At 37.9% G+C, this 17,736-nt stretch overlaps 1 protein-coding gene across 4 annotated transcripts in view; it reads left to right on the top strand.

The window, feature by feature from the left end:
- The window catches only part of ANKRD50 (ankyrin repeat domain containing 50), a 50,873-nt gene that overhangs the window by 21,580 nt on the left and 11,557 nt on the right, over nucleotides 1–17,736 (top strand). For all 4 annotated transcript variants that reach the window (XM_048847274.2, XM_048847275.2, XM_048847273.2 and 1 more), the window contains exon 3: nucleotides 6,202–6,431. In XM_048847274.2, coding sequence (XP_048703231.2) covers nucleotides 6,202–6,431 — 230 coding nt within the window. The remainder of the gene's footprint in view (nucleotides 1–6,201; nucleotides 6,432–17,736) is intronic.

Genomic DNA, 17,736 nt, shown 5'->3' with positions numbered 1-17,736 from the left:
GTGAGGTCTCTAACCGCTAGGTTAAAAGTTTTTTGGTGGTTCGAAACCTTGGGTCAAGTGCTGTAGCTATCTATAGATATCTCACATTGGTACCTTCTTTGCGTTTTGTTAAATCTGCAGTGAAAGTGTTCTTAAAATAAACAACACATGCTGGGTCATCATCCGGGACTGTTATAACATGAAATATATGACAGAATGTGGGTAAAACAGAGCAGGGGACATACAGTTCTCCCCCAAGGAGTTCAGTCACAAATTTAATTAACACTTTTTTTTTAACGAGCATCATCCGCGTGGAAGCATGTCCTCTGGAATGGAGGCCGAAGCATGAAGGGGCATACAAATGTTTAGCATATTTGGCACTTGCAATGCCAGCTACAAAAGGGCCGTGCAAATGCCTGTTCTCACTTTCAGGTGACATTGTAAATAAGAAAAGGGCAGCATTATCTCCTGTAAATATAAACAAACTTCTTTGTCTTAGCAATTGGCTGAACAAGGAGTAGGACTGAGTGGACTTGTATGCTTTGAAGTTTTACATTGTTTTGTTTTGAGTGCATTTACATAACAAAAAAAATCTACATTTGTAAGTTGCACTTTCAGGATAAAGAGATTACACTACAGTACTTGTATGAGGTGAATTGAAAAATACTATTTTGTTTATCATTTTTACAATGCAGATGTTTGTAATAAAAATAATATACATTTGGATTTCAGTTACAACACAGAATACAATATATATGAAAATGTAGAAGAACATCCAAAATATTTAATAAATTACAATTGGTATTCTGACAGGTTTCAGAGTAACAGCCGTGTTAGTCTGTATTCGCAAAAAGAAAAGGAGTACTTGTGGCACCTTAGAGACTAACCAATTTATTTGAGCATGAGCTTTCGTGAGCTACAGCTCACTTCATCAGATGCATACCGTGGAAACTGCAGCAGACTTTATATATACACAGAGAATATGAAACAATACCTCCTCCCACCCCACTGTCCTGCTGGTAATAGCTTATCTAAAGTGATCAACAGGTGGGCCATTTCCAGCACAAATCCAGGTTTTCTCACCCTCCACCCCCCCACACAAATTCACTCTCCTGCTGGTGCTAGCCCATCCAAAGTGACAACTCTTTACATAATCAAGTTGGGCTATTTCCTGCATAAATCCAGGTTTTCTCACATCCCCCCACCCCCATACACACACAAACTCACTCTCCTGCTGGTAATAGCTCATCTAAACTGACCACTCTCCAAGTTTAAATCCAAGTTAAACCAGAACATCTTGGGGGGGGGGGTAGGAAAAAACAAGAGGAAACAGGCTACCTTGCATAATGACTTAGCCACTCCCAGTCTCTATTTAAGCCTAAATTAATTGTATCCAATTTGCAAATGAATTCCAATTCAGCAGTTTCTCGCTGGAGTCTGGATTTGAAGTTTTTTTGTTTTAAGATAGCGACCTTCATGTCTGTGATTGCGTGACCAGAGAGAGTGAAGTGTTCTCCGACTGGTTTATGAATGTTATAATTCTTGACATCTGATTTGTGTCCATTTATTCTTTTACGTAGAGACTGTCCAGTTTGACCAATGTACATGGCAGAGGGGCATTGCTGGCACATGATGGCATATATCACATTGGTGGATGTGCAGGTGAACGAGCCTCTGATAGTGTGGCTGATGTTATTAGGCCCTGTGATGGTGTCCCCTGAATAGATATGTGGGCACAATTGGCAACGGGCTTTGTTGCAAGGATAAGTTCCTGGGTTAGTGGTTCTGTTGTGTGGTATGTGGTTGTTGGTGAGTATTTGCTTCAGGTTGCGGGGCTGTCTGTAGGCAAGGACTGGCCTGTCTCCCAAGACTTGTGAGAGTGTTGGGTCATCCTTTAGGATAGGTTGTAGATCCTTAATAATGTGTTGGAGGGGTTTTAGTTGGGGGCTGAAGGTGACGGCTAGTGGCGTTCTGTTATTTTCTTTGTTAGGCCTGTCCTGTAGTAGGTAACTTCTGGGAACTCTTCTGGCTCTATCAATCTGTTTCTTTACTTCTGCAGGTGGGTATTGTAGTTGTAAGAAAGCTTGACAGAGATCTTGTAGGTGTTTGTCTCTGTCTGAGGGGTTGGAGCAAATGCGGTTGTATCGCAGAGCTTGGCTGTAGACGATGGATCGTGTGGTGTGGTCAGGGTGAAAGCTGGAGGCATGCAGGTAGGAATAGCGGTCAGTAGGTTTCCGGTATAGGGTGGTGTTTATGTGGCCATTGTTTATTAGCACTGTAGTGTCCAGGAAGTGGATCTCTTGTGTGGACTGGACCAGGCTGAGGTTGGTGGTGGGATGGAAATTGTTGAAATCATGGTGGAATTCCTCAAGGGCTTCTTTTCCATGGGTCCAGATGATGAAAATCCAGACTCCAGCGAGAAACTGCTGAATTGGAATTCATTTGCAAATTGGATACAATTAATTTAGGCTTAAATAGAGACTGGGAGTGGCTAAGTCATTATGCAAGGTAGCCTGTTTCCTCTTGTTTTTTCCTCCCCCCCCCCCCCCCCCCCCAGATGTTCTTGTTTAACTTGGATTTAAACTTGGAGAGTGGTCAGTTTAGATGAGCTATTACCAGCAGGAGAGTGAGTTTGTGTGTGTATGGGGGTGGGGGGGATGTGAGAAAACCTGGATTTATGCAGGAAATAGCCCAACTTGATTATGTAAAGAGTTGTCACTTTGGATGGGCTAGCACCAGCAGGAGAGTGAATTTGTGAGGGGGGGGTGGAGGGTGAGAAAACCTGGATTTGTGCTGGAAATGGCCCAACCTGATGATCACTTTAGATAAGCTATTACCAGCAGGACAGTGGGGTGGGAGGAGGTATTGTTTCATATTCTCTGTGTATATATAAAGTCTGCTGCAGTTTCCACGGTATGCATCTGATGAAGTGAGCTGTAGCTCACGAAAGCTCATCCCCAATTGGTATTCTGTTGTTTAACAGTGCAATTAAAACTGTGATTAATTTTTTTTAGTTAATCACGTGAGTTAACTGCGATTAATTGACAGCCCTAGTAATTATATACATTTGCACACTCGGTTTTGAGAAGTTGTGTTAATTCTGCATTGAATTAATGAATTTTTAATATGCACTTAATTTTTTTTCAAGTGCATAAGTTATATAGAAGTAAAAATGAATAGTGTCTGAAATCTGAGTATTGCATTCATGAATGTTCTCTGAAAATTCAGCCACCATCTTACTGCATCTCTGTTTTGAAAGTGTGTGTAATGTCTAGGGATCATATTTTTCCACTGCCAAAACTCTTCTTAGGTCACTTTAGTACAATTACATATTCTCTTTCTTCCAGACATAGCTCACGAAAGCTCATGCTCAAATAAATTGGTTAGTCTCTAAGATGCCACAAGTACTCCTTTTCTTTTTGCGAATACAGACTAACATGGCTGTTACTCTGAAACCAGACATATTACTGTGTCTGCATTGACCTGAAACAAGAAGGGATGAAGAATCACAGTTCATTCTTCTTGAAAAACAGAATAAATTGTTTTTAAAAAAGCCTGTTTTTCAGGCATTATTTCACTCTGTGAACAGCTTTCTGATTGAAGAATCTGTTGCATAGGCCTGAGGTCATCACACTGGTAGAAGAGGAGGTTAGCAAGTGGTTTGTAAGCTCATTTTGAAAAGAGAGCGTAATAAATGGTTCCTTTACTACTTGCTCTTCTTCTGCTATGATCCTTTAACCTTGGAGGACTGGTTGCAACTCACACTGTAATTCATCACTTTTTTTTTTTTCTGGTGGAATTTAAATTAGGTTAAGATTCAGAAATAAAATAATGTTTATCAAACAAAATAAGTGAAGACTTCTCCCCCCTCCCAAACATGAAACTTGATAATTCTATTTAGTTGTGTTCACAATAAGTGAATATTAAAAAGGAAACTATGAGAAATCCAGATACACTTGTACTGTGTCTTGAAAAGATCACTTGCATTTTTCTTTTTGTTTTTTTATGTTGCTTTGAATTAGAATGGGGTTTTTTATCATTTAAAAACTGGAGCCATCACTATCAATTAATTTCAGATATGACACATTACTTTGAAATGTAAAACTAACTTCACACAGAGAACTACATGAGAAGAAAAATTGTTTTGATAGAAAAAGATCCAGTGCAAAAATTTCATCCACCAATGAAACATACATAAATAACTGACAGGGAAGAGGCAGTATTTTGGGACAGAGGTAGTAGAATATGGGTATCTGTCTTCTTTCTCTGGGAGCTTGGCATCCCTTAAAGCAATAATTTTGATCCTCTAGCTACTTTAATTTCTTTTCTGTAAATTGGTAGCTGTTTTACGCTTCCAACGTATTTAAAAGTTACTTACTTTATTTGGAAGTAACATTTGGGCAACTAAATGCTTCTGAAAGGGCAGCTGAGTTTTTGGTGGATAGGAAGGGTTAGAGAAGTTGTTCCACATAATCCCTGGGAACCTGAAAAAAGGTAGGGGAGAATTAAAAGTTAATTTAATGTTAAATATACTGAAAGTATGAGAGAAAAAGGTGTATACTGTATAATCTTGTACTACTTGCTTTTCCGTAGGAGTATTTTTGGTAGTGTAGTGCACTAACACACATTGAAATCTGGTGGAACATGCTACCACGCTGTGCAGGAACTGATGCTTCTTTCACAGCCTCTCTTTTTACTCTTTTTTCTCATCCATCTCCTCCCCCCGCCATACCTTCTCAAGAGGAAAACCACTTCAGTACTGCTAAGGGAGACTCTTCACATCTGAAAAGAGGGCAGTGTTTCCCCATTAGTGGGAAGGAGTTTGCTATATTTTAATTTGACCGCATGGCAACTAATCATTAAATTTTAGTTAAAACGTTTACAAGTTAAATTCATTTAGTAAAACAAATGAAAGGATCTACCTTTTGAAACTGGACTTATAATAGTCATATGACTTATTTACCTAGGGGATGTACCAAAAGAGCAAACCTACAAAAGTATGTAAACATCTAATCGATCTCGGTACTTACATGATCCTAACCCATCACAGTGATATATCTCAGCATCCTGTTCAGAATTTTTTCACTGTAAAATTGAATTGTCAAAAGACCTCTGGGTAAAATTGTCAAAAGCAGTTTAGGCACTTAAGTGCTTCAGTTCCGTTGGTAATCTGTAGATCTTAAGCTCCTGCATCATTCAGGTGCTTGGAAATTTTTAACCTGTCTTTGTGATGTAGAATGGAAGTGCTGAATAAATAGTTACATTCTAGCAATTATGAAGTATAGTTTGTGTACTAGTGACTGTAAACAAATACACATAAATGCAAAGGTAGGCTGTATTTTAAAGTGGAGTATACATGGTTTTTTAATAATGCCATTCAGTATGAGAACAATGTTAAATACATTTGAATCTGGTTGCCTTAGATGTTTTTAGAGAATTTATTATTTACAATATATTTAGGCCTAAATCCTACAATTGGATCCACTAATGTGGACCCTTGCACGCTCAGGAATCATTGTTGCGAATTCGGTTCCACAGCCTTGGGATCTTTGCCACTTGAGTAGGAATGAAAAAACTACAATTTCATTATCCCAAGGAAATACACCACCAAAATGACTATAGCACACCTGGGTTAAATTATTTTTGGTCTTGACAGCATGAAATATAAATATAGGATCATGGTTCTTTGTAAAACTAAACTTTTTGTAAAGTATATAACACTGACAACTTAGAAGGCTCAGGTATGCTTTTTTTCTTTTTTGAGACTTTTCACCATCTTCACTCACGCATAGTTTGTGATAAAAAGTACTTAATATTAGTTGGTACACAATGTTAGTGAACTTTCTAAACTTTGAACAGAGAAACGTAGTTTGTAAGCTAAAATTCTTCTAAGGGCCCTTGAAAAATGTATATGCTTTTCATAAATTGTAATTTACTGATGTTGCCAGAACACTAGCATTGCTTAGTCAAGATGAACATCACTAATTGATCAGATTGCCTTTATTCAGAATACCTTTATTTAATAAAAACCTTAGTCTACGACAGTATATTCTCAATTAAAAGTAACCGTCTAAAATCCTTTCCTCAGATAGTTTTAAAAATGGTAGTGTACTTTTAAAAGGTTGTCACTTTGACATGAATGACTATTACAATAACTTGTGTGTTGCGCAATATATTTAGAATATTGATTTTTTATTTTGTTTTGTTTAATAATTCTTACAGGTGCATTCTGCTTCCACTTTTGGGGATGAAGCCCCCCCAGCAGAGCCTCTTTCTGCTTGTAGATTCGATTGATGAGGGTTGTAATGTTGCAGAAGGTGAACAGACTTCTACGGGCATATCTGGAACTATTGCAGAGCTTTTAGCTGATCACTACGAGTTCTTCCCTCCTTGGTTGCTCCTCCTCTGCTCTGCTCGCAAGCAGAGTAAAACTGTGACAAAAATGTTTACAGGTGAGTACAAGCAATTAGGAATTGTTAGCTACCTATGCACTGTAACAAACATAATTTTACAGGAACCTTACTGATGGTTGAAAGTGCAAAGTATACATTTTATTGCTCTAAATTTGTTGCCAAAGAGTTAAAAACCTTGATAATCCTAAACATATATTCCTGTGTTGGGGGTTTTCTCTAGTGCTGATCAGCAGGTAATATATAGTATCAAAGTACTTCATTGGTAAATTAGATCTGCCAGGTAAGGTTGGCACAAAGCTGTCTTTCTTCTTTTTCTGGTCTTAAAAAGCTATGTCATGATTTTGTAAGTGTAGCGGTGGTATGTATAGAATATATGTTCCCCCCTCATATACCTTCCCCTATACACACAGACTGCAAGAGTCTCTGAGATTTTTTTCATCTAACATCAAGATGTCATCTTATTTGAGAAAGCAGGGGCTAAACTTTGCAAGCTAAGTGCATGGGTGTAACTGAGTGCAAAATTAGGTCTTGGGAGTATATTTCTTGGCAAAGGTTATACAGTAAAGAATCTCCTACAACTTGTTCATCCAGTCTTTGCTGTGTCATAAGATCATTTCATCAGTGTGATGCTATTGTTACTGGGAGTTTCTTGAAGTTTAATAAAGGGAAGCACCAAGACTGCATTCCAGGCCTGTGTATAAAGCCTGTGTGTTTTAAGGCAACAATTGGAACGAAAATGTGATTATGGAATATAGCCCCAAATCTCGGATAAGCTTATTAGTTTTCACAGTGGCCAAAGGATAATGTGATAACTGCATTTTGAAATCAGGTACTGTATTAATCAGTGGCAAATATGAAAATAGTATTTGGGAGACTATGAGAACTAAAATTAAGAGAAGCTTTGGGTGGCTTCTTAGAGTTTCTTTGGGTGTATGTGTGGGAATAGTTTTTCAAACCTTGGCTGCTTAGATATTTAGCCGTTGTCCAAAAAAGCAGAGAAAAACTACCTTCAGAGCAATTTTATTTCCATTCTTTTGAATCACACTGTGTTGCAGATTTGTCCTGAAAAATTGTTGTTCTGTTGTCTTCGAAGTATATTTCCAGATGGAGTTTCTAACAAGAAAAATCAGCAGAACTAATGTATAAGCTTTGAAATAAATATCATTTGAATGAATTAGCTTCTCATTTCCTCAGAGGGTGGTTTGATGAATAACATAATAAGGAATGTTGCAACTCTGTGGAACCATTAAAATCTTTTCTTCTCTGGCATCTCTGGCTATTACGTATAGCCAGAGAGAATGAAACCCAACATAATGACAAAACATGAAATGAATGTGAGTATATTTGGAGAAGATTGTATCTCCACCAGAGAAGAATATTATAACTCTTAATAAATTGTCCAGTTTGTCACTAGCTAGAGTATTTATTATACTCGCTGCAGCGCTCAGTGTTCATGTAGGGTCTGGTGTGGGCAGAAGTCCTCAGCTTCTGTCATTCTCAGTAACGTCTTTACTTGCCTCTCCAATCCAAGAAACTTTTTTCTCCAGCACAACCTCCAACTTGTACTTCATGAACAGGAAGTTCAAGATCTTACATGGGGAATAAATATTTTAATAGTGGGCTCTTCTTCAGGTGTTCAGAAGGGTACTCCGAGCATTACAGCAAAATGCCAGCTGGAACAGATTGTTTAGCTGAGAGTACCTTGTTTCCAGATCTGAAAAAGAGCTCTGTGTGGCTCAAAAGCTTGTCTCACTCACCAACTGAAGTTGGTCCAATAAAATATATTACCACACCCACCTTGTTTCTCTGGCTCCTTAGATTATTTAAGCACACTCTCACCGAGTATCTAGGAAACTGAAATGTCTCACATGATATGTTTTCACTTTCTTACAGGCTTTCTGTCTTGGTAAACATTTTCTGAGGTGGTTTTTCTAATTGTTGTAGCACAGATTGAACCCCCTGCCTACCTTTGTAGCCTGAATTTATCTTTTGTCTCTAAAAGAAATAACCTAACCAGTGTTGCCACACTTGCTTGTATCTGTCTTTTGTCTGTTAAATTTTGTTTGGTAATTTGTTCAGTGCCCAGCTTAGTATGTTGTTTGAAATAAACAATTACCTAATGCTAATTCCTTCCCAATGGTATGATGATTTAGAACTTTGCGGAAGATACTGTTTATCTTTCTTAGTCTTGCTTAGTGTGCTTTAGCCTCTTGCAGCCTTCTCAACATTCAAGAGAAGTTGTCAAACTGTAGGTCATTTAGTTAATTAAAAAATCAGTTTTGAAGCTGATTATTCTCTTGGACATTCTTCTACCACATGGTCTGTGTATTGGGAGTGTGTGTTTGTGCATATTCGGACAGAGAAAGGTGAAACAAAAAACAATGGAACCAACCCATTTTTAATTGTGTTGCAATGTGGTACAAGTACATTAGACTTATCCCTACATCACTTCGCTAAAAATTAAAGTGAATGTCCCCTGACACTTTTACACAATTGGCTATCCACAAAGTGCCTACATTGTGCATACAAACCCTTATGCTGAATATATGTCAGGGTTGTGTGCTCAAACCCCAACTTGTGCATGGTCATAACAGTATTTACATTTTAAATTGGGAATACAGAGTTTCTTGAGCAAGCACATTTGAAGTTTTTGCCCTTAGTCTCCAACTACTAGTATTTGTTATTTTGTTTCACAATTCTCCCACCCATGTACATGTTCTGCTCTACTGTACCTCAGAGGTAGCCCCAAGTGATGGAGAGTTAGACCTTAGGGCATTTTATCTACCTTCAGATCTACCAAGGTAGAGTGTTGGGTTTCAGTTTCCTCTTGAGTAATTGGAAGCAGCACCAGTGAGAATTGATGGAATTCAGAATTTTGAACAAAGGTATCTATCATGAACTTCACAGTAGTGATAGAAGATTAAGTGGTATTGCCAATGGGCTGGGGAGGCTGTGGGTGGGGACATCGTCAATAAGTGGACATGGTGAATTCAAGGGTGTTGGGGACACCAAAGTTTGGTGAGTAAAGGGGAGGCAGTAGATTGGTATACGGGGGGTACTGGTGCAAAAAATTTCTGGAGAAGATACGTTTGGGTTGGGGACGTAGGAAGTGATCGTGGGCCTGGGGAAGTGAGGAGTGAGCAGATTTGTGGGCAAGAGGCTATAAGGATACATATGGTGGACATGACATGAGTGGAACTTTGAGGGGCATAAAGGTGTGGCAATAGCTATGCTGAGTCATATGGGGCAAGGGGAATTGAGGGAAAATGGACTGAAGTAGAGACTTGAGAAGTGAAAAAGACTATGGGTCCTTGGAAGAGAGGGAACACCAGCAGTTCCTTATAACTGATCTGCCCTCACTTGGAGCAGTGACTCCCTTCCATGGGGAGCCAATGTCAGTTCACTGAGTGGAAAAGTCAGGGAAGAGGCAGTGTTCCCCTGCCTACTTTTCTTGTGCATGCCGCCAGTAGCTTTCCCCACATGGCTGCTCACCCTTCTCATGTACTCAACATTCCACTTGTCCCCATTCATTCTCCCTGCTCCCATAATGCTCATCACCTCTCAGGTGCACCTCCCCTATAGTCTAATTATGAATATATAACTACTGGGCAAGTGAATGGCAGTACTAAACGTAGTCTTTTCACTATACTTACTGGGGTTGTTAGGAATTTTTAGCATTTCTTTTACAGATTCTGTAGTATGTTTTTAGGTCTTTCTAATGTGCTTGGTGCTGAAATTTGCATAGACCATAATAGGCTAAAAATGTTTTTGTGTATTTACTTTCCAAAGCAAAAAAAGGACTTCATCTGATAAGTGATAGAGGATTTTTTTTCCCTTTAAAATGAAGTTAACTGGTAAAAATATGGTGGCTGGCCTTCTAAAAATAAACTGCTTTGTTAAATGTGGCATTTGGCAGGTAATTAATCCATGATATCTATATAAGATTCCAGGACTGTCACTGTATGTCACTCTGAAATCTAAAATGTCTGAGTCAGTGTGAAGCAATGGAAACAGGCATACGCATGGTTGAAAGCTTTTTTTTGTTGAGAATATCACCAGCTTCAATCATCACTGGGATTTGTGGTCTGTTACCATCCAATTTTTAAGTTCTTAGCCATTTTTGGCTTTTTTTTACATGTGTGACTTTATTAATTACACCTATGCAATAGCATAGGTTGTCAGTTACTTAATAGACTTAATAACTATAGGTACTTTAAAACAAGGCAGTTTTATTTAAAGATACTTGGTATTGAGAAGCCAATACTTACTGTTACTTTTCAAAACCTTTTACTTTGCCATTTAATTATTTAATATTTCTGCTCACAGATAAGTTGCTAACTGTTGTTTCAAAGGGCCAGATTTCTAGGTATGTATTTACTTAATTTTTGTTTTTTAGACTTTAGGTAGAAAACAACTATCCCTACATTTAGATCACAATTGTGACAAAAGAACTAAGAGACGCAAGATAACTATAGCATAATTATTCAACAAGTTTTACTAAATGAAACATATTTTTTCCAGTATTGAGATCAACAGTTTTTTCAAATACAAATTGGCTTTTTGTTAACATTATTTGTTAGATAACAAACGTATTATATTCCGAGTAGTGTAATGGTTTTCAGACCTTTCTGAGTTAGCAGCCAAAGAAAGAATAGCTTATTGTCACAGAGAGCAATTATATGAATTCAAAGCAATTTGGACCCTGTTTCTAGCTATATTTGAATAAAAAATGTTGAGATGGCTCAAATAATGACAGTCCTCCATTTCCACTCCTTCATCACGTCCAACCTCCGTCCCCATTTAGGTTCTGGGTTTTATAAATTAGAATACATAAAATCATTTAGAAATTATTAGAAAGCTTGGAATTTTAGAAAACTGACACAAGGAGAAATCTATGGGTAGCAGAGTTAAGAACAATAAGAAGGAGTATTTTAAATACATTGGGAACAAAAAAAATCCTAACCATGATATTGGCCCATAACTAGATGGAAATGGTAGAATTATTAATAATAATGCATAAGAGGCAGAAGTGTTTAATAAATGTGTCTGTTCTGTATTTGAGGGTGAAGGAACCGATTATGTATTCATATGATCTGACGATGATGAAACACTTTCCATCCCAGGATGTTAAACAGCAGCTACTAATGTTAGACATTTTTAAATCAGCTGGTTCGAATAACTTGAATTCAGAAGTTTCAAAAGAGTTAGCCAAGAAGCTCTCTAGACCATTAATGTTGCTTTTCAGTAACTTATGGAACAATGGGGAGGTTCCACAAGACTCGAAGAAAGCTAATGTTGTGCTAATATTTTAAAAGGTAAATGGGGTGACCCAGGTAGTGATAGGCCTGTTAGTCTGACATCGAGCCAGGGTGAGATAATGGAATGGCTGATATGAGACTCAATTAATAAAGAATTAAAGGAGTGTAATATAATTAATACCTATTAACATGGGCTTATGAAAAATAGATTGTGTCTAACTCGATATTTCTTTGATGAGATTACAAGTTTGGTTGATAATGATAATGGTGTTGATGTAATAGATTTCTGTATGGTATTTGACTTGGTACCACTTAATAGTTTGCTTAAAGAATGAAAATGAAACAACATTGACATGACACACAGTAAATTAATTAAACATTGGCTGACAGTTCTGAATATAATTCTAAATGGGGAATCGTCACTGAGCAGGTGTTTCTAGTTGGGTCCTGCTTAGATTGGTTCTTGGCCCTATACTGTTTAACATTTTTATTAATGACCTAAAAGAGAATATAAAATCATTACTGATAAAGTTTGCAGATGAGACAAAAATTGGTGGAGTGGTAAATAATGAGGATGTCTCACTGATACATAGTGATCTGGATCGCTTGGTAAGCTGAGCACAAGCAATCAATAATATATTTTAATATGGCTAAATATAAAGTTATACGTCTAGAAAAAATAATGTAAGACAGATTTACAGAATAGGGAGAGACTCTCTTGGGAAGCAGTGATCCTGAAAAAGATTTGGGGGTCATGGTGGTTAATTAGCTGAACATGAGCGCTTAGTGCAACACTGTGGCCAAAAAGGCCAGTGCAATCCTTGGATGCATAAACAGGGAAATCTTAAGCAGGAGTAGAGAGGGTTTTTTACATCTTTATGTGGCATTGATGTAACTGCTTCTGGAATAATGTGTCCAGTTCTGGTGTCCACAATTGAAGAAGGTTGCTGATAAATTGGAGAGGTTTCAGAGAAGAGATACAAGAAAGACTAGAAGATTGAAAAGCATGTTTTATAGCTAGGGCCCTTTGGGAATCATGATTTTTATTTTTTAGAAAATTCACAACAGTGTAAATGGCAAAGTATTAAATTTCATGGCGTTTGCATGGAATTAATTTTGCAAGTAATGTTAGTAACATGAAAGATCCAAGCAACAGAGGCTTCCCAAGATGACTCCTAGGGAAAAAAAGACCCTAAAAAGCTTGGTTTGTTTGGCAGGAAGATCTATTCCTCAGCTGGTCTCCAGATGCATATTTACAATTATCAGGCAGTATTCTTAAACTACAGATATATGAACTGGGGCAAGGTGTTGCCATGCATTGAGAACCTTCCACAAGATCAGAGGGAGGAGCTAAGATCCCTGTTATTTAAGGTGCAGTTAGTGGCCAAAACATCTCTACAGGCTTCTCTTTCTAAAACATATCTGAATCCATCCCTTCCTCTGCACCGCTGTGGTTCATGCAAAGTTTCTGCCTCCCCTGGAATACTGCAAGATGGTTCGTTCTTCAATTTATCCAGCATTTTGGTTCAGATGTTTGGGTCATCATTAAAAAGTTCTGAAGTTTATCTGAACATCTTCTGGTCTAAAAATCTAGGGAGCATAAGCTTTGTAATACATTTTCTGCTACTTCCTGGTTCTGGTTGGGTAGGATGTTGAGAATACTGACTTCCAGTATTTTATTCCTTCCAGTTGTGATCCTGGCTAAAATTAGGAAGTGAAAAGGTGCTTAGCAATTGAGGAGAATTATGTAAAAATTATAATCAAGTTTTACTGAAGTTCAAAAGTTCAACTTGTTTGTCTGACTCTAACTACTTCGTCTATCCTACTCCTAAATTCCACTAATAAAATCGATTGTCCCTTGTGGAGCTGAGGTTTCCTCTTTCAGTCATCCAAAGAAAATTGATAAAAGCAGCAGAAAGCCCATGCTATTGCATGGATGTAACTCCTAAATCCCTGTGTTTTTAAAAAAAAGCTGAGAAGTAAAAAATTAGATGGTAACAGGCCATGAATCTCAGTGGTGATTGAACCTGGTGCTATTCTGAACAGAAGGAGCTCTCAGACGTGCTTGTAGCTGTTTTCATTGCTTGCCACTGACTCAATGGCCGTTCTAGGCTTCTGAGTGATGTTTGGAGTTATTACGTGTGCTGATTGTGTTCTGTGGGTGGTTGTGTTGATTGGTGCTTGGGTTGTGTTGTGGTGGGAGAGTTGTATGGATTTCTGCAGGTGAGCAAATGATGGGTAGATGCTGCAGTGAGGTGCTCTGTGTGTTTGAGTTATTGTGTATGCTGGTTGTGTTGTGTGCATTGTTTTGAAGAACTGTGGCAGTTGAGCCAAGTAATTCACCATCTGTGCAGTCTTCCTCATACAACCAATAAAACTGTTGCATGCAAAATTAGCTGTGGAATAAGTGTGGTAAATGGTTGAGTTATCTCTGACATCATGATGGTCTAGGACTTGTCATGGGCATAGATGCTTGCTGTCTCACTGGTGTAATTTATAAAGTCAAAATGGGTGAGAACTTAAAAATTGGATGGTAACAAATAGTGGATTTCACTGTGTGAAATTGTACAGTTTGATTATAAAACATCTTTTGTCTCATATATCTATGTAGATGTGAACTTTTTGTACTCTTATACTAAAATTTTTAAACTTAAAGGCTTGGAAGTTAAAATTGGGGGAAGTGTTCGCCAGTGGGTAGGATTTTTAGTTAGCTATTTGATGTTTGCCTCCTCTTCTTGCACTTTTGCACAGGTTGATGTAATGGAATATAATATATTAACTAACATGAAGTTCTGTATGCATTTGTAAAAACTCCCTAATATTGTTTTACGTACGCAATTAGTAATCAATAGTTCTTACAGGTTGGGAGGAGTAAGATGTTCTAAAGAGCCTGTGTTCTCTTTATAAAGTTTTAAGGAATAAATAAATATTTATGCAGTGACAGAGGGTGATGAAAGCAACAAAATTCAAAGTTGAGGCTTCTCTAACTCATTCTGTTATATTTGATATTGCAGGTGTGTCTGGTGAGTGTGATGGAATGTGGAATGTATAGTCTCCTGCACATGCTTAGGCAGAAACGTTAAATGCAGTGTTTCAGTTTTCAAGAGGATGATATTCTGTGAATCACACAGCTCCTTATGAGGAGGTTATGCATAAAAGTTCATATAAATACCTAATTGAATCCTTCTGAGATCAGCAGTGTAAATTATTCATAGCTAAAATATTGTATTTCTCTTCCATCATAAATATTTAAGATGCTTTGAGTTAAGTGAAGGAAGGATATGTGTATGTGTATGTAATATATATACACACAATATTTAGTTGAAATTTTTCTTTAATAAAATGCTTAAGATAAATGTTTGAGAGGAAAAAATATGGTATTTAACACAATTTGTTTGTTCAGAATGTGTATTTGTTGTACTGAGCTTTGAAAGGGATCCTTTTACTCTTAAAGTATCTGTATAGCGAAGATACTCTTGTTTTGTTTTGAATGACCCAGGACCTCAGTGAGATGCCAAGAATTACATTTGTAACTGAACAAACATTTGTAACTGTTTATAGAGCTGCCAGGGAACTTAATAAATCAGGGAAATCCATATTGGACAGAAAATGATGTGTTGTAAGAAAAATCTGAACAATGCAAAAGCGGGGTCATGGGACTGTGAGTTGTGTCTGCTGCTCTCCTGTTTTGCTGAGCTCAAGAAGGTAATGGGAATGTATCTGAAACAAAAGTAACTTTTTCATAATGTTTTGATGCTTCTCATCCATGATAGCCTAATGGAAGTGGCTTATTTTGTCTGACGTGGTTGGAAAGCAAGTTTGCAGGATTTTTGTTTAGACACATAAAATGCCTTCCTTTTAGATAAATGTTTAGAAAATATCACAGCTTTGTCTAATTTAGTCCTTCAGTCTGAGCTAGCGATGGAAATTTTAGAACCTCAATTCTTGTAATTCTAACTTTTTGTGTATAAAGCTTATTACAAAGAGAAATGGAGAGCATGTAGTTTGAGACAAGACTAGAAGAGCTCAGCAAAAAGAAAGCTGAGAGTGGATATGACTGTGCTTTATAAAGACATTTGTCGGGGAATGGTAAACACCAGGGCAGGGAGGATAAAGAGCTACATAAATTGAAGGATACTGTTGGCACAGAAACAAATGGATATAAATTGGCTGGGAGCAAATTCATGATGGAAATGACAAGAAATTGTCTGACCATCAGGAGGGGTCAGGTTCTGAAACAGCCTCCCAATAGAAGTTGTGGGGCAAGTAACATAATTAGTTTTGAAAGAGCTGAACAAATTTATGAATGGGATTGTACGATGGGGTGGCTCATGAAGATGTGGGCAGGGCTCAGCAGCCCTGGTGGTCCCTTGTGATTTACATCTTATGTTCCAAAAAGCTCATACTTCAGGGCTTCAGTTGGTCGCCTGTAAGGATCAAGAAGGGATTTCCCTTGGCCCCTGATGTATTCTGGTGGGTGTTTTTCTTTTTCCTCTGAAGCATCAGAGATGCCCATGGCTGGACATGGGACACTGGATGAGGTGGGTCCGTGCTCTGAGGTGGGTCCAAGCTTGTTCTCTCAGCTGGATGGTTCTTGCTTACATACCGAGGTCTAACTGATTTCTATATGTAGAGTTGGGAAGGAATTGGTCAGATTGGCTGTGACCCTTAGGGTTTTTTCACCTTCCCCTGCATCATGGAGTGCTGGTCACTTGCTGAGATTATCTGGGCATATTTAATTTAATCATTTCGCTGCCATTGCAGGAGACTCTGGCACTGGTTGCACCCCTGTCCTTCCTGTTCTCTGCCTGTGACATATAATAGTCTAGTTTCCTGTTGGCTGTAATTCTTTGGTCTAATTTTGGTTGTTGGTTTTAGTGTGTGGGTGGTGTTGGTGTCCTGTGATGTTAGATGATCTGATGGTTCCTCCTGGCTTTAAACTCTGACTTTTTTCAGCCATTTTTCAGAATGGCATTTATATATGATAAAGAGGATGACATAGTCTGAGCTTCAATTTAAAATACCTAAATCTCTGTGGAAGTATGGGGTTAAGATCCTGACAGAGACAGCTCAGTCCATCATTCTTCCAAGGCCATTAATTTAAGTATTTTGCAGTCTGCTTCCTTATGACACTTCTAAAAAAAAAAAAATGGGGTGGAGTTGGGAGGATCCTTTCTGCTTTGTTTGGAGGTGAAAGATATTCCTGTTCCTTTATCGAGAATAAGGGTTTTAGTCTGATTATTTTGGCCAGAAATATCCCTCCCTCATTATAGGACTGTGATGATGCAGGCTGTGTGCTGGCTTGCTGCCACCCTCCACTCTAGAAATAGCTGCATTTCATGTCGGTGTGTGTAGTTACATCCAGTCCTAAGCTCCAAAAGGTATGAAACTGCATCCCTAAGCTATACTACATTCTTTCTTCAGCAATATTAACAGAATTGTTCACTAAACTCTAGTCAGTATTACTTACGCAACCCCAATGAAGGTAATTGGGGTTGCACAGGTACCACAGAAGGCCTAATATGGGATGCAGAACCTTTAGTGAGGGTGCTTGAAAAGTCTTAAGTCTTAGATTCCAGGTTGAATTTGCAGCTAGAACAAAATTTGTAAACGGAGTATTTAGATCTGGAAGTCATGTTAAACACAAACATAGATCCAAACAATGCCATTTTTCATAGTACCACTTCAAACTATTAGCTCTGTGGAATAATGGTCAAAACTGAATTGAACTGGTTACCGCATGATTGCTTCTCCCTCAAGATAAATTGCAGTTTGATGACCACTTTTGGTTTCAAAAATAAAGTTTTTAAGGCAGATTAGCTGACTCTAAGAAAATGGTTGCAAGTTGTTACTGTGGATGGATGAGGTTACTGTCTCTCTCTGGAATGGTGAGGTACAATTGTGGCCTAGAATTATTTATATTTTTTTTTTACTCAGCAACGTAAATTGCTGTTTTTGTGACTTCTAGTGTTTCTTAGAGTTCTGTAGCTTCCAGAAAAATGGTATGGAAGCATTATTATGTTTTATTGTTAAGAAAAAAAACTGGATTTGTGGCAAATACAAAACTTGGCACTCTCAAGGCTGAT

Source organism: Caretta caretta, chromosome 4, assembly GCF_965140235.1.
Source record: "Caretta caretta isolate rCarCar2 chromosome 4, rCarCar1.hap1, whole genome shotgun sequence".
NCBI lineage: Eukaryota > Metazoa > Chordata > Testudines > Cheloniidae > Caretta > Caretta caretta.
The sequence above is the reverse complement of the archived record's forward strand: the minus strand, read 5'-3'. Positions and strand labels throughout refer to the sequence as shown.